At 41.3% G+C, this 27,943-nt stretch overlaps 3 protein-coding genes across 4 annotated transcripts; all 3 read right to left on the bottom strand.

The window, feature by feature from the left end:
- Window positions 1–7,785: 7,785 nt before the first annotated feature.
- Window positions 7,786–9,183, bottom strand: LOC120104296. Its single transcript, XM_039115218.1, has one exon. The coding sequence runs from the start codon at window positions 9,181–9,183 to the stop codon at window positions 7,786–7,788; it is 1,398 nt and encodes a 465-aa protein (XP_038971146.1).
- Window positions 9,184–12,708: 3,525 nt separating this feature from the next.
- On the bottom strand, window positions 12,709–15,010 carry LOC120104295. The gene is made up of 3 exons (XM_039115217.1): window positions 14,688–15,010; window positions 13,733–14,605; window positions 12,709–13,624 (listed from the first exon to the last, which is right to left on the bottom strand). Exons 1-3 carry the CDS (start codon window positions 15,008–15,010, stop codon window positions 12,709–12,711), a joined length of 2,112 nt encoding a protein of 703 aa, XP_038971145.1.
- Window positions 15,011–24,954: 9,944 nt separating this feature from the next.
- On the bottom strand, window positions 24,955–27,500 carry LOC108511081 (protein starmaker-like). 2 transcript variants are annotated; one of them, XM_039115242.1, is made up of 4 exons: window positions 27,223–27,500; window positions 26,863–27,057; window positions 26,080–26,199; window positions 24,955–25,388 (listed from the first exon to the last, which is right to left on the bottom strand). In XM_039115242.1, the coding sequence occupies exons 1-4, from the start codon at window positions 27,403–27,405 to the stop codon at window positions 25,248–25,250; spliced, it is 639 nt and encodes a 212-aa protein (XP_038971170.1). In that variant the 5' UTR covers window positions 27,406–27,500; the 3' UTR covers window positions 24,955–25,247. The 2 variants fall into 2 exon arrangements, with proteins under 2 accessions (XP_038971170.1, XP_017696828.1); XM_017841339.3 differs by having other exon boundaries at window positions 24,955–25,409; window positions 27,223–27,493.
- Window positions 27,501–27,943: the final 443 nt, after the last annotated feature.

Raw genomic sequence — 27,943 nt, 5'->3', positions numbered from 1 at the left:
CAACGTCATCAAAAGCTTTCTCTCTTAATTAATAACAGTTCTTTATACGGGGAAGGAAAGAATGGTAACATCAGCATTAATTCTTGCTCAATCGCCGGAATTGGAATTTCTCTGGATATCCACGAGCAACGGGCCGTATCATTCTCATTATTTTCCGTTACATTAGCAAGCATAGTTTATAAAACCTCAACCGTTATGACGGCCCCGATTTACTAATCTGTCAGCATTTAAGCATTATCGCAGAGTAGCTGTCCAGAAGATGCTATTCAATTTAAATAATTGGTAACGTTATAAAATTATGATAACTTGACATCTTTTAATAACGGCTATTTTTTTTAAAAAAAATTACAGTTATTAAACGGCGACAAAACGGGTAACGTCCGTTTACCTTGCTGATACTTTAAATGGTCATGCCAGCCTAGGTTATCTTATTGTATGGATTCGTGTCATAATTGGAGTGGTCGTCTAATGTAGATGGAGGTGATAAAATCACCGCGTTTGATTACATCACGGTGATTTCACGGTGATCCTAAATCACCTCCACCTCTCAAATCACCGTCCAATCCGCTGATGAAATATCCATCCTATAGGTCGAAAATCCAAGATTACTCAAGAGCAGTGATCTTGAGTTGAAAGACAAAAATACCCATCAATTTAGCAGAAAAATTGATATATCAATATACCATCAATATATTAGGCCAATGTTATATATATATAATATTATGTTAATATTATATATTATATTAATGATATATATTATATTATAATATATTACTAATCATATTATTATCATATTATTATTGAAAGATAATTTTAAATTATAGTATAAATATATTATTATATTTTATATTTATATAATGAAAATATTGAATATAGTACTCCTATTCATCTTATTTTTCTAATCAAAATAATTATTAGTATTAAAAAATTATTATAAGTATAAATAAAAATATTAATTCTATAATGAAAAATAACATATTTTTATAAGATTAATAATTTATAGGAGTAATAAATATATTTTATAGAATATATTAATAATTAATATATTGATAAATATATTAATATTTTATTATAATATATTTTATATGATTAAAAAAATATATGATAAGGGCTACTAAAAGTAGAATATTTGACAAAATTATGGAGATATTATATAAATTAGCATATTGACTTATATTTTTTATTCATGAAAATTAAAAACACATAAAAAATCCATCAGGAGTATTTGTGGTATTATGTGGTCGGTGATCTTGGATCTCCGTACCATACTAAACAAGTTACTGAAGGATATTCAGAAATTTTTAATCACTGGGTCATGGCCTACCAAATATATTGATCTTAGATTATTGGAGATCAAATCATCTCAGCATTCAGATCACCAAAGATCTTAAATCACCGTGGTGGTTCTATTGGGATTACCAAACAACCCCTAGTGTTAAGAATGCTTTCTGGCAGTGCTGCCACTTATGCTTTGAATCCGAATCAATGCCGTTGGCTTAGTCTTCGTTAGTCGTAAGGTCTACTCATAATGGCTTGAGACCCTCAATTATTAATATATATAGATGCAGCTTAATTGTCACATGATGTACAAAACGAAACAATGTCTCCACGGGACATGTTGTATTATTACTTTTTATAATCAACCAATGAACAAACTTCCGTAGTTTAAGAAAATATATGTAGTGCTGCTTTCATGTGCACAAGTAAAATAGTACGAGGCTAGCTGGATTTTTTTTTATTTTTCTTTCAGATATCAGCTGCTAATTAAGGTAGGATAAAAATTGATTTAATGTTCCATTGGTCCACTATATATATGAAATGATTATCCAACTTTACATTCTATCCAGAAACAGACAAAATTGCATTTCCCCTTCTTTTCCCACAACAAATAATATTGATATAGCCTGGATTTATGGCTTGTGATTACTACCGAACAAAACAGCCGATCGAGCTACCGACCAAAAAATCAGACCGGCCAATTAGCAGCAACGGGCCAATATATCTCCAATCCAACCGTAATAAATAATATGATCAAATAAAGAGGACAAGGATGCATTGCAGGTGGTGTAACTTGTTTTTACTTTTGTAACTTTTTTTAATGGCAAAAATGGACTCTTCTATTGAGCATGTGACTATGATATAAACAAACGCTATGGAAAAAGAATCTTGATTATCTCTGCACGTGAGTACCAATGGCCTACTCCTATCATCTTACATGAAATTAATAAAAGGGGAATTTGCTTCGCGGTCCAAATTTTGACCCCTGTATAATGAATAGTCCCTGTTGACTGTGCATTTAATAAGCGGTCCAAAGACATATCAAATCTCAAAAGGAGACCAAAATACCCCTGACCTGTTTCCTCTTCCGTCGTTCCTCGTATGCATTTCTTCATTTGAACGAGCCCTATTCAAAGTCCCTCAATTCCAGCCCTCGTTCGTCCCCAATCTTCGTATCCTAATCCTCTCTTCCGACGGAAAGAATTCCATAAAAATCTCGCCCGATTCCGCTTGATTTGAACGCCTCGATTTCGAACCCTAGAACTGCAAATCACTTCCCAACGGTACTCGATCTTCCTCTTTTCCCCTGTTTAGCCGTTCCCCTTTTGGAAAAGTAGAACCCTTCCGATCCGATTCTGAGGAGTAAGGAGATTATTTTCTGTCCCCTTCGAACCGACTTCGCCCTGTTCGTTTGTAGCGGAAGCTTAGGCGGAAGCAAGGAGATATTTTCTGCATTCCTTCAACAGGTTTGTCACCGCATACTTTCTCGAATAATGTATTGAACACGGACGTGATATGCAGTATTGTACGGCATTCCAGGTAGTTGTTGGAATGGTCCAGTGGTTTTGCGGGATTAATGGACAGAGAGGTTGTGGTAGCACATTTGAGAAATTTGTTGTGAAAAATTTCTTCCATTCCGTGCTAATTGTTTACTTTGTTTTAGTTTTTAGGATGATTTATTTTTTGTTGATATTATCAAAAACATAATTTGTAACTATATTTGTGATGCAGAAATCTAAGATGGCCCCAAAGCAGAGTATCGGCCAAAAATCCTCTGTTGGCCCGAGTACTATGGTTAATGGAAGATGTTATTTCAACCACTTTGTAAATTTTATGGTCACCCTAATCCCATTCATGTCTGATGAACAGAAGGAAAGAATACGTGGCACTCCATTTGGGCACATGCTAGGTCTACCGTATATAAAACAGAGTAGGCCTGTCTTGGACACATTGCTCTCCCTTTGGGATAATGTTGAGGAGGGTTTTTGGTTTGGTAGGGTTATAGTGCCTTTTGTAGGGACTGATTTCGCACTAATCCTTGGTTTGAGTGCGACGGGTGATGAGGTGCAACTGCATAGGAAGGGGAGGGTTACGTGTGACCTCATCAACCGGTTTTTTGATGGTGACCACCAGAAAGCCAGTAGAGATGCAATTAAAAGTAGATTACAATTCCTTGTCGGTAAGAGCAGTCGACAAGATGTGGAGGATTTTACAAAATTATGGGTTCTTTATCTTTTTGGGACCATCCTCTTCCCAACCGTACGCTACTATGTCCCTAAGACATTATATTCATATGTCGATGATTTAGACCGCTTAGGTTCGTATAGTTGGGGTCTTGCCGTTTTCTCTTTTCTTCGGCAGCAAATACCTAGTCTAGCCGATAGTGTGAAGACTAGGAACGTCACAGGCAAAGGGGTTGGTAGATACATGGATGGCTGCACGGTCGCCTTGGTGGTAAGCATCATAAGATGTTTTTTTTAAATTTCATTGTTACGATATATATATTTAGATGTAATTTGATGTTTACAATAATGAATGGCAGGTATGGGCTGTTGAGCATGCTAACAGCATTGCTGGAAGGCACCGGCCACCGTTCATGTATCCACGTCTCGTACGCTGGAACAACACCCCATTTCCCCGCAGGGTGGACGTGATTGCGGATGTTATGAAAAATTTAAAACGATTTGAGGTTTGAATGTTGAATTCTTACATTGGAAATATTTTAACTTGTACGTTAATTTAACTGTTCGAATGCTTTAGGTTATTGAGAAGTTAGAACCAAGAGAGGAGGAGTTGCACCTTCTCTCAGCTGGAAGGCCACAATTACGTGTGCCTGATGAGAGGCGTACGGAGACAGAACATCAACAATCCGTGCACGACGGAACTCAGGTATTAGCAGCTTACTGTGACATAGCATTTACAAACACAAATATATGCACTTTTGAATTGGCATGCACTTTTCACTTGTCGGCACATAGTTCAAGTCTGCACACATTGATGTATGCCTACAGTTTGTTTAATTCATACAAGCTAATTCATTATTGTGTTGTTTTAGATTCCGTCATCCAGCCAAAGTGATCGACATCCACTGCGGGAAATTCACACACGTATCACAGTGCTTGAGACGTGTTTGGTACAACATGGTTTTAGTTTAGCAGACCCTCATCCTATTGGGGATGTTGAGAATACCCGCATAGAACAGCTCGATAAGAGGGTGTCGACAATAGAGAAGGTCCTACGAGATAAGGGCCTTCTGGTTGATGACAAACCTGGTGGGCATGCTACTGTTCCTCCTGAGGTAAGCATGCTTCCTCTGTATAAGGTCTGACAAGTTAACTACCAGTTCTAGTATGAATCGACTTGCTTGATTTAAACAACCTCTTCCTTGGTTACGTGAAGGAGCATACTACAGTTGATCCACCTATTCACGACGATGCTCTTCATAAAGATCATATGCAGCATAGTGCTGATTCGGTGGAGGTATGTAATTTTTTGGTACGTAGTGTTCGCAGTTTTGAGAATGGTAGTATAAATTGTCTTGAAATGCATTTTCAAATCAGGTTATTTCGTCCACTGATGCCGAAGCTAAGAAGAAACAGAGAGCTCCCAGGTCATATGTGTCCTCCTTATGCAAGCGCGTGAAGCTGGGAGCACGCGAGCGCAAGCCATCGGAGAAAGCGAAGGCCATATCAGACCAGCCAAAGACCTATAAAAGGGCTAAAAAAAGGGTCAAAGTTGCCGAAAAAGGTGAGGTTTGTACGGGAATTACTATTGTGTCCGAGGATTCGCCCGCTCGGTCAACCAACATATTCGACCCACCGACAAGTTCATTAATGGAGCTCCAAAAATCGGCTCCAACATGGGAGGAAACCTCTCCCCTGGGAGCGGTATAGAATTGTTGTCTCGTCCATATGTGTTTATTTATCCATATTGAATTTGCTAAGTCTATACAGTTAAGTTTCCTAACCAAAATATCTGTCGTCACCATTTATTTAAAGTTAACGATGTTCAGAGAGTGGCACTGAAACGTAGCTTTCATGGGAAGGGGACAAGTATACTCCCTATTAGGTATGAAGAAGCTATTAAATTCTTCCTCGAAGAACATGAGTTTGGGTAAGTTAATTATATTAATTGACCGTTTTTGACAATTATCGCATTTCAAGTTTCTTAAACATAACTGTTTTATGTAGGGATATAATATGGGAGGACGAAGATCGTACCAAACCTGCATGCAGCCCTGATGCCTTAGTGCAGCTCCTGCATGACAAGGCTCTACGGAGTGACGTATGCTAACTGTGATGAACTACTACTGCAAATTGTAATTTGGTACTGAGTGCGTACTTCTTTTATTGCGTACAGGTAATCAATGTGTACTTTCGCATTTTGGAGCTTCTGCCTCGTGCCACTAATGAGATTATTGACAATCCATGTTTATATTTGCGCTGCGAGATCCAGGTTTTGAATTACTGCTCATGATGTCTCGTTCTTACATTTTTCCAATTGAAATTCAGCGTGCCATCTAAGCTGCGTCTCCTAAATTGTATGCAGGCTGCCGTGCTCCAGCATCTACCATTGGATTACCTCTCAATTACCACTGATGTTACCAAAAGAATCATAGAGGCATTGCTGCCCAGTATTCAAACATGGCTTCGGGAATTCAGATGTGCCGATCTTCAAAAGTGTAGATATCTCTTCATTCCGATGAATACGGGATGGCATTGGTATCTACTTTCTCTGGACTTGAAGGACCAGCGTTTCGAATGCTACAACTCCTTGTGGAGTTTCGACGTTGGGGAGGACGCTGTTAGATATGTTGGTATCACTTGTGAAACCTAATATTACTGAGAACCTTCTTTAGCAGGCGTATGTTCTTAAAATTTTGCATTCTTCACATTATTACAGGCTTCTTTTGTGAGATCGTGGCTAAACGACGTTGTCGGATTTCGTATCCCAGAATTAGCATATTCTGAAATTCGACAATGTGCACAACAACGAAATGATAGTGTTGACTGCGGGGCATACATGCTTATGTTTGCAGAGGGACTTACCCGAGGCAGCACGAGACTATTAAAGGAAGAATTGAAGGATCCATCTTTATACAGGAGCTGGGCTGCAGGGAGTATTCTATTGCATTCCGGGAGCGTTGCCAGCGTTAGGTTTAGGTCAATGTACCCTGGGAAGACTTGTATAGAGAAATCGTAGACTACGTGTTGTATCACATGAATGCAAATTAGTTGTAAAACTTGATTGTAAATGTGTTATAAAGGATGTTTGTCCAACTGTAATTTTCTTGTTCTCTGTAATAAAACATTTTCAGACATAATATCATTATTCCGTGCAAAGTCCTTATGTATTGGCAATTTTTCCAACTCCCTGTCATGCTCATCGCTTAAACGAAAAGTCTACGGTGACTTATTAAACTGAGCCACCTAAAAATTGATTTATACAGTACGAGTTTATCGTAACAATATCATCCTGCACAATAGTAACAATGATATGCAGCAACTTTGGTGGTTTCATAAAGCGTGTCGGAGTTTGAGAAACTGTCGCCTAACATTCATGTGGTTGAATCCTAAATTCAGAGGTCGACACTGGCACACCACGAGTCGAGTCTGGCACAGCATCCTAAATTCAGAGGTCGACATTTGTTCGCGACGAGTCAAGCTAACTCACCAGCCACTCTTAAGGGATGCAAACCTGAATGTCCGGAGGTCGACTCTGGCACACCAGCCACTCTCTGTGTTGGCTCTGTGCCACTTAAGGGGTCGACTCGCCATTCACTGGAGTCGACTCCCTTAGACTGGAGTCGACCCCAGCACACCAGGCACTCTTAAGGGTCGACTCCCTTATGTCCAGAGGTCGACTCCAGTCTGCCTGAGGTCGACACTTAGGCTCTGGCTAACTTTGGGTGCTCTCTGTCTTGCCTCTGTGCCACTTAAGGGGTCGACTCGCCATTCACTGGAGTCGACTCCCTTAGACTGGAGTCGACCCCAGCACACCAGGCACTCTTAAGGGTCGACTCCCTTATGTCCAGAGGTCGACTCCAGTCTGCCTGAGGTCGACACTTAGGCTCTGGCTGTTTTTGGGTGCTCTCTGTCTTGCCTCTGTGCCACCTAAGGGGTCGACTCGCCATTCACTGGAGTCGACTCCCTTATGTCGAGAGGTCGACTCCAGTATGCCTGAGGTCGACACTTATGCGTCGCTGGCTGTTTTTGGGTGCTCTCTGTCTTGGCTCTGTGCCACATAAGGGGTCGACTCTCCATTCACTGGGGTCGACTCCCTTAATCTAGTTAACATTTATTTCTTTCCCCTTTTTTAGCAATCTTCTGGATGTTACGAATACACAATTACCATAGAATCAAAATATCATTATACAAGCCATGTTGGTCAAAAATAGAACATTTCATTGCAATTGTTGACATTACATAAATATATTACAATGAGTCTCCTCGAGACCTATTAAACTCTTGCAGACAAAATAACCTTAGTTTCTACGAAAAGAAGAAATCATGGGGCAGTGAAACTCGAAGAAGCTCTTGGCAGTCTCCCCATTACAAGACCCAGAACTTCTGAAACTTTCTGCAGAATGGCTGCAACTTCAGAGTTGGACTGGAGATAGGACTTGTTGAGGTCAGCTAAAGTCTGATTGATCTTATGAAGTGATTGTAGAAGTTTGTCGCATACATCCTGTGCATTTTCATTCAGATTCTCCATGTCCTTTCTGACAGATTGTTGAAGCTTTTTGGTCTCCTCTTCTATGTCCACAAATCTCTGGTACTGTCCTTGAAGAAGACATCGAAGACTGACCATTTCCGCCCTCATTTCAGCGACCAATTCACACACGGTTGCATTGGAAGGTACCAAGTCTGTACAAGCAACATCTCTAGAATTTCTTAGCTCTTGCACGATATCATCCCTTAGTGCTCTGAACTGCTCAGCACTAAGTCTAACTTCAGTGGGCTGTTGAGTTTGGGCAATTGGTTCTTCAGTGGGAGGATGAAATGATTCTTCATTTTCGACAGGTCGCTGCTCTTCTCTATGGCACGCACTGCTCTTCCCTTCATCTTTTCTTATCCACTGACCATCTTTCTTACGAAAACCCATTCGATGTAGCGACCGGTCATTGTAAGTATCCCAATGACCAAGAGTTGTAGATGGTTCCCCTTCAGTATTTACACCGAACTCCTCGAAGACTAAGGTTAAGAGCATTCCATATGGCAAGGATGCCCTAGCTCTAGAGGCAGACTCTACCATGTGTCTAATAATCAGGTGAGGTAAACTAAGGGGGCTACCGTTCAGAATGTGGAAGATAACAAGAATATCTCTTTCGGACACAAAATCAAACCTACCTGTTTTCGAAAAGAGGATTCGGCTAACAATATGATGTAATAGTCGATTTTTCACACTAAGTCGGTTGGCCGAAATTTGCTCAAGTGGACTAACATTTTCTGTGCCAAGAAGATATTGAATGCCCAACACTCTATTTTCTAAAAAATCTTCGGTTGAACCAGAGGTTGGGATGTTGACAAGACTCCCTAGGGTTTCCGGGTTTAGCAGAATTGGGGTTTCCTTTACCACACTTTCAATGGTAGCAATTCCGGTTTTGAGATTGGCATAGAAATGGCGAACAAGGTTCGGGTACGTCGGAATGTCAAGGGAACATAGGGTTTCCCAACCCATGGCTTTCAGCTTCAGACCTATGGTAAAACCCTGGGCTTCTAAGAAGTCGAAATCTATTTTCCTACCGAGAGAAACACGACGAGTCACCAAGGGTACTTGCCTAGGAGGAGATGGAGCATGCGGACGAGGAGGAGGAACGTCGTTTCTTGCCTTGGACTTTCGCTCGGTTGCTTCCGGAACATTACTTCTCTTCTTTGAAGGCCGCACGACCTGCTTCCTCGGCATGGCGACGGATGGATGATAGATAGAGAGGAGGGAAGTAAGGAATTGGACGAACGAAGAGACGCAAGGAGCACGGGAAGGGAACTTAGGTCGACTCCACGAAAATAGAAGGGAAGAGGGAGTCGATTGACCTCAGGTTTTATTTCCTTATTGGAGTTACGGGTCGACCTCAGGCAAGAAGATATCGACTCCTACGAAATGGAGTCGACGCCATCTTGATGAGAGGGTCGACTCGTAGCTTGGCTGCGTACACAGGCGCTATTTGGAATACTCTGAGAGAGTTATGGGGTCGACTCCAAATATCAGTCGGGTCGACTCAATCGTAATAACTGTGTTCCCAGAGAAGCTAACTGTGTTCCCAGACAAGCTAACTGTGTTCCCAGACACTCCATAACTGTGTTCCCAGAGAAGCTAACTGTGTTCCCAGACAAGCTAACTGTGTTCCCAGACAAGCTAACTGTGTTCTCAGAGTTTTGAGTCGACCTCACCGAGTTTTGAGTCGACCTCCGTGCAGTGGGAGTCGACTCCGGTGAAAGACGAGTCGACTCCTTAGGTGGCACGGAGCAAAGACACACATGCTAACTGTGTTCCCAGAGAAGCTAACTGTGTTCCCAGAAACAAGCTAACTGTGTTCCCAGAGAAGCTAACTGTGTTCCCAGAAACAAGCTAACTGTGTTCCCAGAGAAGCTAACTGTGTTCCCAGACAAGCTAACTGTGTTCCCAGACAGAATGCTAACTGTGTTCCCAGAGAAGCTAATTGTGTTCCCAGACAAGCTAACTGTGTTCCCAGAAACAAGCTAACTGTACATGCTAACTGTGTTCCCAGAGAAGCTAACTGTGTTCCCAGACAAGCTAACTGTGTTCCCAGAACCGCAAGCTAACTGTGTTCCCAGAGAAGCTAACTGTGTTCCCAGACAAGCTAATTGTGTTCCCAGAAACAAGCTAACTGTACAAGCTAACTGTGTTCCCAGAGAAGCTAACTGTGTTCCCAGAGAAGCTAACTGTGTTCCCAGACAGCAAGCTAACTGTGTTCCCAGGCAAGCTAACTGTGTTCCCAGACAAGCTAACTGTGTTCTCAGAGTTTTGAGTCGACCTCACCGAGTTTTGAGTCGACCTCCGTGCAGTGGGAGTCGACTCCGGTGAAAGACGAGTCGACTCCTTAGGTGGCACGGAGCAAAGACATACATGCTAACTGTGTTCCCAGAGAAGCTAACTGTGTTCCCAGAAACAAGCTAACTGTGTTCCCAGAGAAGCTAACTGTGTTCCCAGAAACAAGCTAACTGTGTTCCCAGAGAAGCTAATTGTGTTCCCAGACAAGCTAACTGTGTTCCCAGACAGAATGCTAACTGTGTTCCCAGAGAAGCTAACTGTGTTCCCAGACAAGCTAACTGTGTTCCCAGAAACAAGCTAACTGTACAAGCTAACTGTGTTCCCAGAGAAGCTAACTGTGTTCCCAGAGAAGCTAACTGTGTTCCCAGAACCGCAAGCTAACTGTGTTCCCAGAGAAGCTAACTGTGTTCCCAGACAAGCTAACTGTGTTCCCAGAAACAAGCTAACTGTACAAGCTAACTGTGTTCCCAGAGAAGCTAACTGTGTTCCCAGAGAAGCTAACTGTGTTCCCAGACAGCAAGCTAACTGTGTTCCCAGGCAAGCTAACTGTGTTTCCAGACAAGCTAACTGTGTTCCCAGACAAGCTAACTGTGTTCTCAGAGTTTTGAGTCGACCTCACCGAGTTTTGAGTCGACCTCCGTGCAGTGGGAGTCGACTCCGGTGAAAGACGAGTCGACTCCTTAGGTGGCACGGAGCAAAGACATACATGCTAACTGTGTTCCCAGAGAAGCTAACTGTGTTCCCAGAAACAAGCTAACTGTGTTCCCAGAGAAGCTAACTGTGTTCCCAGAAACAAGCTAACTGTGTTCCCAGAGAAGCTAACTGTGTTCCCAGACAAGCTAACTGTGTTCCCAGACAGAATGCTAACTGTGTTCCCAGAGAAGCTAACTGTGTTCCCAGACAAGCTAACTGTGTTCCCAGAAACAAGCTAACTGTACAAGCTAACTGTGTTCCCAGAGAAGCTAACTGTATTCCCAGAGAAGCTAACTGTGTTCCCAGAACCGCAAGCTAACTGTGTTCCCAGAGAAGCTAACTGTGTTCCCAGAGAAGCTAACTGTGTTCCCAGACAAGCTAACTGTGTTCCCAGACACTCCATAACTGTGTTCCCAGAGAAGCTAACTGTGTTCCCAGACAAGCTAACTGTGTTCCCAGAACCGCAAGCTAACTGTGTTCCCAGAGAAGCTAACTGTGTTCCCAGACAGCAAGCTAACTGTGTTCCCAGACAAGCTAACTGTGTTCCCAGACAAGCTAACTGTGTTCTCAGAGTTTTGAGTCGACCTCCGTGCAGTAGCAGTCGACTTCGGTGAAAGACGAGTCGACTCCTTAGGTGGCACAGAGCAAAGATAGAGAGCAGCCGAAATAAGGGAAGCCTAAGTGTCGACCTCACCGAGTTTTGAGTCGACCTCCTTGCAGTGGGAGTCGACTCCGGTGACAGACGAGTCGACTCCTTAGGTGGCACAGAGCAAAGACAGAGAGCAGCCGAAATAAGCGAAGCCTAAGTGTCGACCTCACCGAGTTTTAAGTCGACCTCCTTGCAGTGGGAGTCGACTCCGGTGACGGACGAGTCGACTCCTTAGGTGGCACAGAGCAAAGACAGAGAGCAGCCGAAATAAGCGAAGCCTAAGTGTCGACCTCACCGAGTTTTGAGTCGACCTCCTTGCAGTGGGAGTCGACTCCGGTGACGGACGAGTCGACTCCTTAGCTGGCACAGAGCAAAGACAGAGAGCAGCCGAATTAAGGGAAGCCTAAGTGTCGACCTCACCGAGTTTTGAGTCGACCTCCTTGCAGTGGGAGTCGACTCCGGTGAAAAGCGAGTCGACTCCTTAGCTGGCACAGAGCAAAGACAGAGAGCAGCCAAAATAAGCGAAGCCTAAGTGTCGACCTCATGGAGTTCTGAGTCAACCCCAGGGCAGTTCGAGTCGACCCCAGTGAAAGGCGAGTCGCCCCGTTAAGTGGGACAGAACAAAGACAGAGAGTGGACCTTAGCTCAGCCAAGCCTAAGAGTCGACCTCTTTTCCTACCGAGTCGATATCGGGACAGATCGAGTCGACTCCAATATTTTCGGAGTCGACTCGTTAAGAGTCTCAGATTAGGCAAAGTCGAAGGGAAGCCGGGAAACGGGATTTTAGGTGTCAATATAAATTTTTCCACGCCATATTCAACTATTGTAATTGTCAGAGCTGACGTCGAATGCTATGCCAACCGTTGATTAACTGTGTATCATTACATGTTTGTAACAATTTTTTAACTGCATTCCGGTTTGAAGTAACTGAATTAAAATCTAACAAAAAATCAACATATACAATTCAGTTTGCACTTCATTAACATCAATACAAGAGTTTTGTTCTTAATATGCTGTGACTAACATGAAAATACATTGCAGGTATCTCGATACATTCTTCATAATGTCCATATTCTTTACTTGATGACCTCATTACAAGTCCTTCTATTGTGCCCAACCTTCCCGCATCGTCCACATCTCATTTCACGTACTGACTCCACTTGCGAAGGTCTTCTCTTCTTTTTAGGCCTGCCAGGACGTGTCTTTCTTATAGGGGGTAGAATGTGGATCTCTTCAGAGGCACTTTGGGGTTTCTCCATGTCAGGAATTGGACTGATTGCTTCGGCATATGTTACTCTATACAATTCAGCTTGGAAGCAATTGTCGGTGAATTGGTATAGTGATATGCCGTCCTTCTCGATGCATGCACAAGCATGCTTACATGGCATGCGGAAGATTCGCCACTCGCCACAAGAGCAGCTACACATATGCAGGTCAACTTTGCATGAGTAGTTGGTATCCTTTACATCATATATCATTATGTTGGACGTAAATACAGCTAATCTCCGACCATCTTCCGCATTTTTTTGCAACACTTTCTCCGCATCAGGACAAAGTTGAGATTGAATGCTATATCCTCGATTACGCCGTTGATGCATCATCTGCATTATTTGGATCCTTATATGGTCAACCATCTGAGGCACAGGGAGATGACGAACCTCCAGGACCCAACTATTAAAAGACTCTGCCACATTCGATGTCATGATGCCCCAGCGTGGACCTGGAAATACAGCATTCGCCCAATGCTCCGGCTTTGCATGTAGGAGAAAGGTGGTAGCACCAGGGGCTTCTGATGTAAGCTTTGCAATTAGCTTTCGGAATACAGTAAGCCTTGGTGTATAGGCAGCAGCATTTAGTAAATCAATGAGCCTCTTTCTCTCAGCTGCACGATAATGGACAAGGACGATGCATAATATGACGATGCAAACCTGATTCTTGAAGTTTTCTTTCACATGACGTATACAATATGAGTGGTAAGAATCAGGAAAGTACCTAAGCACGGATTTAATAATGCCCTAATGTCTATCCGTCATAAATGTGAACTGTTGACCACTATACTCAGTACAACTATGAATAGCTTCTTTCAGAAACCGGCAAAACCATTCCCAATTTTCATCACATTCTATATCTACAACACCATAAGCTATAGGAAACATATCATTATTTCCATCTTTGGAAGTGGCTCCAAGCAATACACCTCCATCCTTATGCTTTATAAATGTGCCATCCATAAAAATCAGAGGACGACATCCTTTTATGAAACCCATTAGTGAAGCATGAAAACAAATGAATAGACGTCTGAATCGACCATCAATTGTTTCGTACTCTGCAATGCTGCCGGGGTTGGTCTGACGAATGGCATCGCAATACCAGCGAATCCGTTCATAAGATAGCCGGCTGTTACCATAAAGATCCATCATGGCCACCTCCTTACCACGCCAAGCTTGATGATACGGCAATTCAACACCATATTGTCGTCGAATATCCTTTACAATATCACTCGGCTTATATAACGGCATATCTTGAAGTTGATCTTTAACAATTTTGGAAACCCAACGTTTTGAAGCCTTTGGATGAGACCGCACTTGCAATCCTCCTCCACATGTGTGGTTACAGTGCATTTTTTTAATTGCAAACTTTTCACCATTCCCAAGGCGAGAAGCATGAATACGCCATTCGCAACCTTCATAAACACATTCTACAGTAACTCGATCACGATCGTTCTTCACGAAGACAAAATCCCTGCAAATTGCAATGCAATAGTTGCGAATGGTGTCACGTAGAGTTTCCACATTCATGAACTCCTGACCAACACCCTCTATACTATTTTTCCAATCATCCAACGAATTTTTTTTACTTGCTTCCTCTTCAATTGCGGCTCTTGTTTTTTCAACAACTTGACCAAAATTACTTGAGCTACCCTTCGAAAAATTTTTCCCTCTCGAACTGATTTCAGCACAATGCGATGAGCCACTGTTCATACAATAGGATAAACATTATTTTAGCAAACTTACTAAAATCCGTTGCACAAAACAATATTTAAAAAAGGGAATACCTCTCAATTACCACAGCAGCACCTTCGATCAAGGTTGGAGAATGAGTAACAACCATCTCGATCACCTTGGCATTTAAGTTGACGTGTATTTCATGCATGTTACGAACATCCTTATCGCTCATGAGCGTAACAAGCATTTTAGACTTGTTTGGAATATAAAACTTAACTTCTATCATTGTAGAAGATAAATGTCTCCACCTTTCAACTATTTCCTTAAAAATTTGATCAAGAATTGTGTCTTTTGAGATGGAAATAATCACAGCTTCACTACCATAAGAACAAATGGCCATAAAAACAGAGCTACCAGTGTCTTCCGAAGCCATGACAATGGAAAAAAGAGGAGGCAATGAACAGATAATTCCGAATTGCAAACAGACTTAGGAATATAGTGGAGCAGAGTCTCACTACACAGAGAAAGAGGGACTATCAGCGTTCTCTCAAACAGGGAACCGGTAAAGAGTAAGATGTAGTCTCAACGTTTTTAGGTCAACACAAAGGCTCGACATGCTCTCTCCCTATCCATCTAGCATCCATCCTAATGGGTGCTTGTCTCTTCCCAGACCAAACAATCTCCATTGGCAAAGACAAAACAGAGAAGAACGGAGACATAACGCATACCCTGTTGCGGCCTATTTTTACACCTTTTTCCCGTCTCAAAATCTTCCTCGAAAGCCATCTTCGGTAAACACCTTCCGTGGGATCACCAGGGGCATCCACGCTTAAGGGCTGCAAGTCGGATTTTTACTTCGGAGCATCTTCGGTACACAAAAACAGAGTGTTTCCGGTTCCAAAACAGAATGCGGTACCTATGTTTTTCCCGCTTCCGGTAGCCTGGGGGTACTTAAGTAACCTGGGGGCACTTTGGGTACTATATTTTAAAGCAAACAGTAACTTAGGGACCGGGAATTAAAGATCCATGAAGCGGTGGACCGGAAGTTTGTTTTTGGGTCAACCGGGACCTCTTGTTCCAGCGGGGTCTTTTGAGGGACGGGAAAGTAATTTCCCGTTAATAAAATGGTTTGAGCGTGTAACAAGAGTTTCCTTCGTATAAATGTCGGATTTCTGAAAAAGTACGTGTTACGTGGAGTTGATGAAATCCTGATGCATGCTTTTCATTTGAAGTTATCCAACATTCATCATGAACGATGCTATTAATAAAACTTTCACCAAGGTTCTCATAAGTCTCTTATAACATAGATATAGTAACGGCAAGTCCTTGGGATACATTTTTCTTGTAAAATCACTAGGTGAACTAACGAAAATTTAATGTCTTTTCAAGTAGTTCTCTCCAGGTAATGATCTCCATGCAAAGTCACTTTTCCTAATAATTTGTCAAACAAGCAGTCACACATAGCGTTTTCATCTTGTCTAAGATAACAGGGGTCGACGGGTGCAATCTAAATCAAATATCCGCCACTATTTTCACAACCAGATCTTCCGATCATTTTCTGTTGTGGTTCAAATTCGACCCGAGGGTGACCACGCCAGGAAAGTCGAGGGAGCTGCCGGCTGGGGCGGAGAAAGAAAAACCACCTTCTGCGCGACAGCGTATCTGCACAAAACCTCACTGGTGGTTCTGCTGAGGGCCCTTCGACGCTTAAGTTAAAGTGGATCTTAGTTAGTCCAAAAAAGTCCCCCTATATTACTTGATGGGACTATTTATAGTCCCCATAGAGGTGTCTAGGTGACGGAGGTATGGACCGTCCTCATCATGAGAAGAGATGGGTTTTAGACAGATGGTGCACAGCTAGAGCTTGCCTGAGGTGCACAGCGTAGGTTGTTCTTGCGAACGGTAAGGTGTTAATAGGTGTGCGGGGTATGGCTGGAGCAGCGTGGCATGTCCTTGCCTGTCGTTGGCCAGCAAGCAAAGCATGACACAGTGGCGTTGTAATGTATGGCCACATAGGCGTGCTTAGGCACACAGGTGGATGCGGTCATGGGCGAAGCCGAGCTCGATGAGAGGTAGCATCATATATTTGGCAAGGGCGACATAGTTTCTCCGATTCCGAGGTTTGCTCGGTAGGGTGCCCCGAGCTTGAGGGTCGAGGCACGTTGTTAGATGGGGCGCCCCGAACTTGACCGGGGCGTATCGTCGAATATTAAGGGCGCCTCGACTCAAGCTCGGCACGTTGTTAGATGTGGCGTCCTGACCTTGGCCGGGGTGTATCGTCGAATATTAAGAGCACCCCGAGCTCGAGTCGGGACGCGTCGGCGAATATAAGGGATGCCCCGAGCTTGGTCGGAAAATGTCGACGAATATAAGGGTACCCTGAGTCCGGTCGAGGCGCGTCAGTGAATAGTTCTGTGGTCGAAGAAGCTCTTGGGCTTGCAGCTGACACACCAAGACGTTCCGAGCTCGAGCTTGCAGCTGACACAGCAGTCTAAGATTGGGCTGGTTCTGAGCAGGGTCGGGATCTTGCCTGGTCGATATCGACTAGGATGGGACGATCCCTTGCCCCGAGCAGGACAATCCATTTTGCCCCCCATCACTTTCATCTTCTGAGTTTCTGGATTGCGGACATGAAATTATTCTCAACGATCGGGATCCCGCCATTAGATGGTGGTCAGTTTGGAGTATAGTTAATCATAAGGATGCCAATGGTGGTGGGCACATGGTAAAGAAAAAAAAAATATTGGATTTCAGAACTATTATATATGTATATATATATTTTACCAAATTATCCAGAGCATCTTGTTATGATAAGTCGACAAAGTTTTTTTAGATCATTTGATTGATAATTTGTTAACTTAACTTATTTGGTATTCACTAGCCGGTTCCTTCTGCATGTAGACATTAACTTTACTCTCAGATGAAGTTCTTGCTCAACTTTAGGATGCATCAAGTCGCTAACAGGAGAGAGAGCTCTTGGGTGCCAACCCTATGTTTTTTTCCAGATTATTGCTCTGCTCTGGTATTGGTTTAGCTTTGTCTGAGGATGTTTGTACTAAAGAAAAAACTAGTACCATAAGGTGCACATAGAAGTGTACCCCCCCCCCCCAAAAAAAAGTGCACATAAATAAAGCAAGCCTGGGATCGAAGCAACTGGAACACACGTAGACCATGAAGTGCACATAAATAAAGTAAAGCGGGGAAAACTGGGTCTCTCACATAGTATCTTCGATGGTATCCATGATAATGTACTTCACCTGGAATCCTTCATCCTCTGATTCTCTCAGGGTCAATTTTGTTGGCGATATCTTGGATGGGGATTTGGAAGGCGGTGCTAGATTTGTGATTCATGGTCATTGGTCAAGGAGCTATGCTGGCAGCAGCAGGAGTATGTCACCTCTATGATCCCGTCGTCCCTCAGAGGTCAAAGATGCCTAGGAGGGTTCTATGTACATAGTTACTGATGGGAGGCAAAACGAATCATCCTACCTTGGCACGATGTCGTCGTATTCCGGCTGAGCAGACCTCAAAGCCAGGCCGACCTCAACCCGCCAAAAGCATTTCTCAACACACCATTAAGCACTTCTCATGGTCCATTCCGAGAACCACTGCTTGCCACCAAGATGATAGTCTGGTGGTAAGGGAGTTTGAACTCCATCCGAATTGTCCGAGTTCGAAACACGCGGGCGTCGATTAAATCGGAAGACCGCATGTCCTACGCCCGGATGGCTCTGTGTGGATATGCTTTCATTACATCAGTAGTGAGGTGGTGCTGGGGTGACGTACTCACACGTAGATGGCCCAGTGGGAATTCTCACGAGTTGGGGAGGGTACGTGGAAACTTGCAACCGGCATCGAATATTTTCTGATGGAAGGAGGCCCAATGGAGGGCTGCTATGTGGCTGGGGTTCTGCCGCTCCCCCTCCCCCTCCCATCCTTTCACCAAAAAAGAAAAAAAAGAATCACTGCTTAAAATTTGGACCACCCACTGCAATAATTTTCGAACCCCAACCCGTGCGGCCCTACCTACGTGGACTCCTTCCAAATTCCAGCACCCTATTTTGTCCAAGTTCGCCCAGCTCCACCAGCCGAAAGGAGGCCGCGAGCCATAGCGCGCAAAAGGTGGCATCAATTTGACTAAATCCACAGAGAATAGACCCCTCTAGGCGTCTACATTCGAAAGAGAGCGTGAGATGGAAAAGTTATTAGTAGGCTTCCACAAGAGCCACTACTAAAAGTCATATGCACATGTGAGCGCACGCAGAGAGAGAGAGAGAGACAGGGAGTTGGAAAGGAGACTTGAGTAGGGATCAAAAAGAATTTTGCATAAAAATTTATATAATCAGTACTTTTATCTTTTTTTTTAAATGATTTTTCTACACAATGATATAGAGTGATCTTTGCACAATTTTGTTTCTGAATGCAAATAAAAGATACCTTATTCATAAATTTAAATCATCCGACAAATTTGTTGAATATTTGTTAAATATATTTTAAATATTTTATACATATTTGTTTAAGCTGCAATCCATCTTGTATTTAGATATAGAAATAAAATTATTGAAAGTTCTAAATATACATTCTTAACGAATAAAAAATCTAACAAATTCAACGATTAAATGGAATATCCAGTGGAGAATCAACAGTATCTTGGTGAGATGCGCGTGATTGTCCCAGGAGAGAGATGGCAAGCTTTTACGTGTACGTTATTTTCTCTCAAGCCTGCAAGAGTGGAGAGTTGATACGGATGTTACGTAATTGGTTCTCAGCGTTAAGGACTGGATTTGAGTGCATTAGGTTAAAGGGAAGCACTACCGCCCTGATGGTATCTTTGGTGTTCTACCTACTTTAGTTTTATTAAGGTGTGGCTACTGTCAAATTCCCAGATGTGTGCGAAGAAAAACGAAGCCAGTTGACGTGCTTCTATAATTCTATTGGACATCGCATGCTGCCTTTCCGAAAGGGCTGAATCCCGTGCGGTTTTTCCTTGTGGAGAGGGTAGCTTGCTTGGGAGAAAAGCAAAGAGGGAACGTACTCGGCACCCGCTCCTAAATTCTGCTGTTCCTTTTCCTCCTCTCTTTCCGCATACTTCGTGGGGAAAGAAAAGTCTTCAGAGGAGCAGAACTTTTTGGACTCCTTGATGACTTATACAAACATTAGCTGATGTCTTTTAATATCTCGATGGAGATGGAATATTGAACAAAATTTTAGAAAAATATAGATACTCGAAGATCTCAGTAGATACATCACGACGAAGAAATTGATCGGTTTCAATATTTTGAGTTGGATGTAGTAAAATTTGGAGATTGTAATTTGAGGACCGTGAGGGCGTGTGTTTAGTTCCGCAAAAAATCTTGAATGCTCGTACAGGATTAAAAAATCTAAAAAGTATCTTCCAACTATTTTTTTTTTTTGGATGGAATTCTTGATTATTACAAATGGTATTAGAGCAGATCCGTTCATGATCCATAGGGGCTAGAGGATACAACAATACGGGCTCAATGAGGCTGACCACAGGCCAATCGTAGTGCTTATGAATAAATCTGAATGGATTTGAACTAACGAGAAGGTCAAGGTTTAAACAGGGCGAGCGTATGTTTAATCCAACATCAAGTTATTCGCCAGGAAGATTCCAGGTGCTTATATAGGACCAAAAAATCTCTAAAAATATCTTCAAGTTAATTTTCTTGGGTAAAGTTGTAGACCGTTAGAACAGTAGTCCATGCAGTTGGTCCAATAGGGCTTAATATATTTTTTTGCATAGATAAGTGATCAACAATGGCAGAATGAATCCCACTAATCCAATTTAAAATTTATTTAAATAGTAAAAATTGATGAAAAGATTTAGAAAGTGCATCCCGATTTTATTGGTCAATATGTCAAAATCATATTGAGGGTGCGTACTAGTTTATTTAATAAAATTAGTATTGATGCCAGCGACCAAGTTCAAGTTTCATCCGCGTCAGACTTCTACCAAGTCCACTCCCGTCCCAGAATCAAACCAAACATAGACTTCTACAAAGTCTATAGCCGTCCCAGAATCAATACAAACGTGCCTGCGGTGATGAAGTCCCTTGGTTCAAAGTAGCTGCAAGGCTTTGATCGTGACCTTGGTGGCTTGGCAGAGGGTGGTGTAATCTATTGACCTTGGTTTGGTCACCGACCCCAGAAAAAAAAAAAAAAAAAAAAACCAGCTGGCTACAATTCTAGTGAGCTTGGACTTCTATTAGGTCCAGCCCAAATGTGAGGTCTTGATACGTGAGACAGTGGTTGAACCCCAAGTGCGGCATAAAATAGTGATTCAAGTGGCATGATTTGATTCTTACACTTTAGTTGTTCTAATTTGTTTAGGCCTTTTACTTTGGTGGGCTGGTAAAGCCCAAACGCCCCCATTTTTTTTTTGTTTTGCTTGCAGAGGTACGAAATAAATGCCCTCCACATCAGCTCTAATGCGATTTGCCAAACCGGAGGAAAATCTTCGGTCCAGGTTCTTTTCACTTGCTGTGTGCTTGCCACGCTTGCTAGACAAACGCTACTTGATTAGCTTCCTTGAAGATATGATTGCATGAAAAATTAGACAAAGCAGGAAGCAGCTTCTTAATTCTTCTCAAAGCTAGATGCTGCGATGTCCCTTGGTCACTAATCCATGTCACTAAAGACCATGATTGCCTTCGACTTGGGCGGGAGCCTAGAAACATTTGTTTTGATGTCTTGGACTAAAAATGGTACCCCCATGGGTTCGCAATGGGCAGAGTCGCCTTTTGTGGCCCAAAGGCGTGATCTCTGACTACTGGGACTGGGCTACGAATTTAGTCCCAAAAGCTCGCCTGAACCTGCATTGTTCGAGTACGGGGTTTAGATTTACAAAACCGGCCTACTTGATAAAATTTCCATAGTTGGGTCTGGGTTGGGCTTGAAATCGCAAAGCCCTTGCTGAAGCCAAGCCTGTCTGCAGTTTGGGAGCAGTAATGGGCCCAGAGACCAGTGTGCTCAGGGTCTGCTTATATGTACATCAGTATCGGCCAGTAAACAACCCTCGAGGAGCAGGGCATGCTTCGATCGGCCAGCCATGAGGCATATAGAATCTTTTTGGAGTCAATAACATAGAGTTTTGGTAGTTGATCATGGCCTTTGCTTTTCTCCCGTGATTACCCCAATCTCAATTCCTGTTTTTCCTTTTTATTTGAGATATTATACCCTACACTATATGCACTAATATGGCCGTGCACCGTGCCAATCACCTCGTTTCATTTCTATAGACCAATCACCAAGGCAAATGCATAATGAATGATGCCCACGAGAAAGAGGCGAGGTAATTGTCGTGGACGTGGTGAAAGGTATAATTTTTGCTTTTCTTCAAATATTTTTCTTCCGTTTCTTTTGTATGTCTCAGGTTGGACACCTGAAGGACTTATCAACCCACAAGTTCTTCCTCTGGCCATGTTCTTGTTCTAAACTTACGATGGAAGGGAGCGACCCATAGAGATTTGCTTCCTAGGGATTTAATTAATCTCCAATATTTAAGGGTTCAATTGGAAAGAAGAAAAATTTTCTTCAACCCGCTCAACTCGAATCTCTCGAAAGATAACTAGAATAAGAAAAAAAGAAATTCGAAAGTGGGGCTTAAGTCCCCTTTTCTTTTATTAATGATCAAAAAACTAAAGTACATGGCCTTTATTTATAATGGTGAGGTTTTTCTTTACGCATTTTAAGTCGGATTCCTCTTTCTAATTCTAGTAGGTTTTTTTTCCTAAAATATATATCTCTAATAGAAATTTTCTAAAAAAATCTAAAAATTCGTGCAAGTAGATCTCGACTTCTCCATCAACTCTGTCTTCAGTCACTCTGTCTAATTCTTCTCCGATAGAGAGTTATACCTGGTCAAAGTCTTATATGAAAAGAAAACTTTTGGTTTGGTTAGCTTATTTTGGGCCTTAAACGATAGAATTTGGGCTCGATCGCTAGGGGCGCTACTCTATACAAGACATGGTGTCATGTCATAGATCTTAAAAAATTATCCGATTTAAAAATAAAAATCATCTCAATCAGACATCGTATAATCAAGTTTTAGCCTCCATAAGTTTGGCTTGCAACTCAGCTTTTCGATATGGTGAATCTTACTCCCGAATCCTATCCATCTTTGTTCGAAGTGGCCAAAATTATTCACATCATCTAGGAATCCTCGTTCATTTTTTTTTTCGAAAATAAGCCCCTTGTTCGCAATGGCCAAAATTATTCACATCAATCTGGGAGTCCTCGTTCGTTTTTTTTTTTAGAAAATAAGTTCTCAGGCTGATAATATCTCCCGGCATCCAAAGTGACTGATAAGATATCCAAGGAATGTACAAGGACCTTTTATGGGTTGTGAGGTGTACAACCCAACTAGGCTCTACTTGGACATTGGGCTCTTCTACGAAAAATTGTTGAGTAACCCAAAAATGTAACTCAAACAGCCACTCGAACCTTGTGCCTCGTACCGTTGTATTCTCATTGCTCCCTTTTGAATTGGCACTGCCAATTATGCCACATAATGAATGTGATTTGTGGAAGACTTAGCATTGCTCTTATTCAACCCACAATTTGGCCATTTAAGTTCAAGAAAATGAGCCCCGGAGTTTTACCTCAGCTGCTATTTTGGCCATGTCCACTATTCAACAAATTGGAAAAAACGTGAACCATGCAGAAGAAAGAATACTCGATCTCCTTACATGTAACACATATGAACAATGCAATTTTGATGACCTATAAGTTGTTAGCAGAAATGAAATTATGGGATTTTTTCAAACTCTAACTTGTTTTTGTTGGAAACTCATGAAGAACTCACATAGCATTTTTTACATGCAACTAATGTGATTATTGCAGTTTTGATGACCATTTATTAGCTTTCTCCGGTAATAAACTGTTTACTTTTAGGCATAGTTGCTTCTAACATTATATGCAATATCATCATGAACCCATTACATTCTAATTTTAACACTGAGATGTTGGAAGAAACCAAATATCTTCTCTAAGATTTTTAAAGACGATCAAACAATTTCCAATCATGGTCCTTGCGGATTAGATCATCCGTATAGGATAAAATAGGAATTGCAGATTTTTTGGTCCATCACATTCATGTATTTATGATTTATGAGACTGCATTGATACTACCGAAGGGTGTTCTATTTGCTTGCAGTTCCCGTTTGATACATGATAAAGTAAATTTTGCTTTTCATTTTCCTTGTGATGGATCAGGAAGAGGCGGGACATGTCAAGTATCCACCTGGGATTATGTCTTCTTAGGTCTATTCTAGATGTACAATTTCATTTCGGTAGTCATTTTTCATTTCAGTTCAAAAATGCCTTCAATATATTATTTTTATTTTGCCCACTTATATTCATTTCCTTTTCTTTTTTGGAGTTTCGGAGAATGGATGATGTATAAGAGAATATTTACAAGGGAAAATAGTCGGATGAGCAGGAATATTTACAAAGGAAAATAGCCGGAGAGCACGAAGATAGAAATAGAAGATTTAGAAGACAGGCGGAAGAAAATTTCTGATTATGAATTGTTGCAGATATTCAAAAGAAAAATCCGTTATATACACACGTGACGATAAATTCAACATTAGGAATTCAAAATTAGAATTGAACCATATAGATTTTATTTAAAAATCATATCATATTTATTAATCATTTTCTTTCTTCTATAGTTTTTCTTTTATAAGACAATATTCATAAATTTATATCTATCACATTTCACATTTATTTAAAATAGAACGTGGATGAAATAGTGGAAGTTGTGTGATTAGAACACCCAGACATCGATTAAATTATATTATTGCATTAATTATTTTAATTTTAATTGATATATGCATTAGGTATTTGTCAATTGTTTTTTCTAATGTCATGTATTACATTGCATATTAATGGAAGTAGTGCCTAAACCTAATTTAGATCCAGTAGAAACTTATATTGGTTTTTGTCTGCAATAGAAAGCATACATTATTTTGTGTCAAAAAAAGATTTGTTTAGTTTTTGAGACATGAAAATATATTTAAGATTTCTATTTATATTTTATTTAGTAAAAAGAAATAAGAACAAATAAAAATATGTTTATTACAGATCTTGAAAAATATTTGAGGCAAGTCTATTTGTGTTAAACTTTTTCTGTTTTTGATATCAATCCTCAAACAACTTCCATGCGTCATATATTTTAGCAGGAACAAATGCCATCTACGTCGTGCAGGCCAAAATACAACATAAATACATAAGTTTGGTACACTAGCCAAACAACATTGAAATTTCAAATTTGGCAATGTGTTTGTTTTCACTTTTGTCGAAATAGTATTTAAATCAAATAATAAAGTTTAAAGTATCCCATTACATAATTATATATTTAATAAAATTAAGCAACCAGATATATTATTGATGTACGTTCACGACTACATGCACACCATAACTCGATGCATTATTAATCTCTTATTCGTACTGCAGATGACAAAGTAACAACACACGAAACCACACTTGAAGGGGGAAGAAGGACACGACCCAAACTAGCGCACACGCCTACTTCATAAAAACTAGACACGGAAGAAAAAGTTGCTGCCTTCCTAAGTGCTTTCTTTGATTTTCTCACACCTGTGTTTCATGATTCTTATTGCCCTTGGGTCGGCCCCAATTAGGTTCTCCTAGATTTTCTCCAAGATACCTTTCTCTTCTTGGGCGTGCTCCACTTCCATGGGTTTCTCTGGTGCTGTTGCTGATACGTCTTCTCCAGTTCCACCGCTAGACTTTTCCTGTGCCTTCTCCTCGGGTTCCTTTTTCTTCTCCTTTAATTTAGATTTGTCATCCTTAAAACAAAATTGCAACAAAGAAGATCGATAAAAGCTTTAGACTTGAATGACTGAATGAGTTCAGGTATTTTTGTGGGGGTCTTAATTATTCTGCATGGAAGCATTCATACATCCGCCACAAAAATTTTATCCCAAAGTAATTAATCATGAATCTGTCAACCCTCGTCTCTTCGATGCTAACGATAATGGTTTGGGACCTATGATCAAGCTGATCTTGCATTCCAAAAGCGAAATGCATACTCACAGTTTGAGAGAATTTTATCAACAAAACAGATTACAATACTATTAAGCCATATTAATAAGCCTTCATGCTTGAGATGCTAAAATTGATGAAGTAGGTAGTAAGGTGTATACTGAAACATATTCTCAAGTTTCCTTTTGATTTCATACTGAAACTAGGTTTTACAGCCCCGTGTCATTACCCCATTTTCATCAAAAGAATGTTTGATGTTCAAATGTTGGAAGGTGTTTCTCCAGATGTTTGGCATCGGTAATTCTTCATCCTCTCTATGAAATGGCTGTTAGTAATGTATTTTTTGTCTCTGAATTATGTCAATGGAAATAAGCAAAGACTATGGTTTGCCATCAGAAAAAGGAGATGTCAGCGTAAGTTTATGATAAATAATGCTGGGTGGTGATCATTTCCACATTATAGATAAATATTTACCTGGACAGATTTGGAGTCATCGCCAGAGTCGGCACCAGATTTAAACTTCTCTTTAATCTGCTCCATTAGCCCCTCCTTTTTCTTCTTTTTCTCATCCATCTTCACTGCTTCACTGCTTGACTGCATTCAAGAAAACAATGCCAGGGAGTTCATAATAATTTTGATTTGGGCATAAGAACTTAAAGGACCCAAACAAAAAAAAAAACTCTATCACCATTATTTTCTGTAGTTTATGAGTTGTAAAGTGATAATTTGAACCCCATCTCCTGAATCGTCCATGTTATTAGAAGCTTGGCAGATATGATGGCTTCCTCTCCCTGGTCAAATTGTTATCCAACCCAAATATATTTCAAGGTCAAGCCACCCCTTGATCTACTGGATGTTTTTTTAATAAAAAACACAGCAAACAAAATGTGTTATAGTGAAGTTAACAAGTAGTTTTTTTCCTCCCGATAACCCGGATTTATTAAGCCAATCTAGAGTTGATACATCCGAGTGAATCGGAAAACAAAATGTCAAGAAGCTCGGATGGAATGTCTGCCACAGCTGTCCATAAAGAAGTTAATAAGTAGGTTCATGGACATGATTCCTTACTCGTCTGAAAATAGGATTAGAAAAAAAAAATTAAGGTAAGATGCGTGGCTACTTACCTCTTTCAAGCCTATTAGTATAAAATCAATGGTTTAGACATTTTCATCAGGACTTAGGAGAGAAGGAAAAAAAATATAAACAACCTATGCTAAGAGTTAAAGGTTTAACTTGTTATCATTGAGTAACTCTTACTTTGCCAGAGTCAGAAGCAGAGTTTGAGGCTGAGTCATCATCAGAAGCTGAAGCGGAGGCTGAGGCTGAGCTACCAGAGTCGGAGTTAGAGCTATCACACTGGAGTTTGTTTTCTTTCTTTTTTCCACTTGACTTTTTCTTAGCCTTCTCCTTCACGATCTTCTTTTTTACGTTGGAGCTGTCATCGCCACTTGCCTTCATCCAAGCAGAACAGTAGTGATCAATTCAGAATAGCGTTAACTTCGATAGGATACAGTAGGATAACATATTCCAGCTAGAGGAATAAGATACTCCAACTATATATATGCCTACGAAGAATAAAAGCAATAAAATGCGTATGTTATAAGCAGTGCATCTTACTGAGTCTTTTTCAGAGCCGGAGTCGGAATCGGAGCTAGAGCTGTCACATTTGAGCTTTTCCGGAGCACTATCCTTCTTATCCCGAGCTTGTTCAGCAGGAGCCTCCTGCACGTTGTCCTCCGGTGCTCCGTCAACCGGCTCTGCCGGGCTGCTACCTGTGATGATGGGCATCTGTTCCGCCATGGAAGTTTGCAAAGCACTAGAAACAAGGTGGCGATGATATGAATATCTCTTTAGAACTTTGGATATTGTGTGGATTTCAAAGCAATATCCATGTCTACTTATAGGCCAGACTGGGGCTCAAACGTGAAATACGTAAGGATAAAAACGAGCCCAAGGAAAAAAAAAAAAACTAATAATAGAGACACCCAATGCATCAAATAATGAAACAAAAAGACGGATCGTTTGGAACTTTGATAGCCAGCCAAAGAGGAATTATCTTGACAAGAAGGAAGGAGGAGCAATTGTGTGATCAAGTGAAGCTATTGGCATTGGATACCAGAGCTCTGATGGCTGGATATGGGAGTCTCTGTCATCGCGTTGGCTCGGTATCCTTCCCTTACGAGGCAAGAAGACCAAGGTTATTACAAACTCCACCATGCATGAGAAGAAAGAGGAATCCAACACTCTCGGAGATCAACATACTTGACGTATAAGACTCACGAATCATGACCGATCTTTATGGACTAGCATGTGTTTTAGATTCGTGCTGGTCCTACCA

Source organism: Phoenix dactylifera, chromosome 17 (assembly GCF_009389715.1).
Source record: "Phoenix dactylifera cultivar Barhee BC4 chromosome 17, palm_55x_up_171113_PBpolish2nd_filt_p, whole genome shotgun sequence".
Lineage (NCBI taxonomy): Eukaryota > Viridiplantae > Streptophyta > Magnoliopsida > Arecales > Arecaceae > Phoenix > Phoenix dactylifera.
Note: the sequence above shows the minus strand (reverse complement) of the source record. Positions and strands in the feature narration are given on the sequence as shown.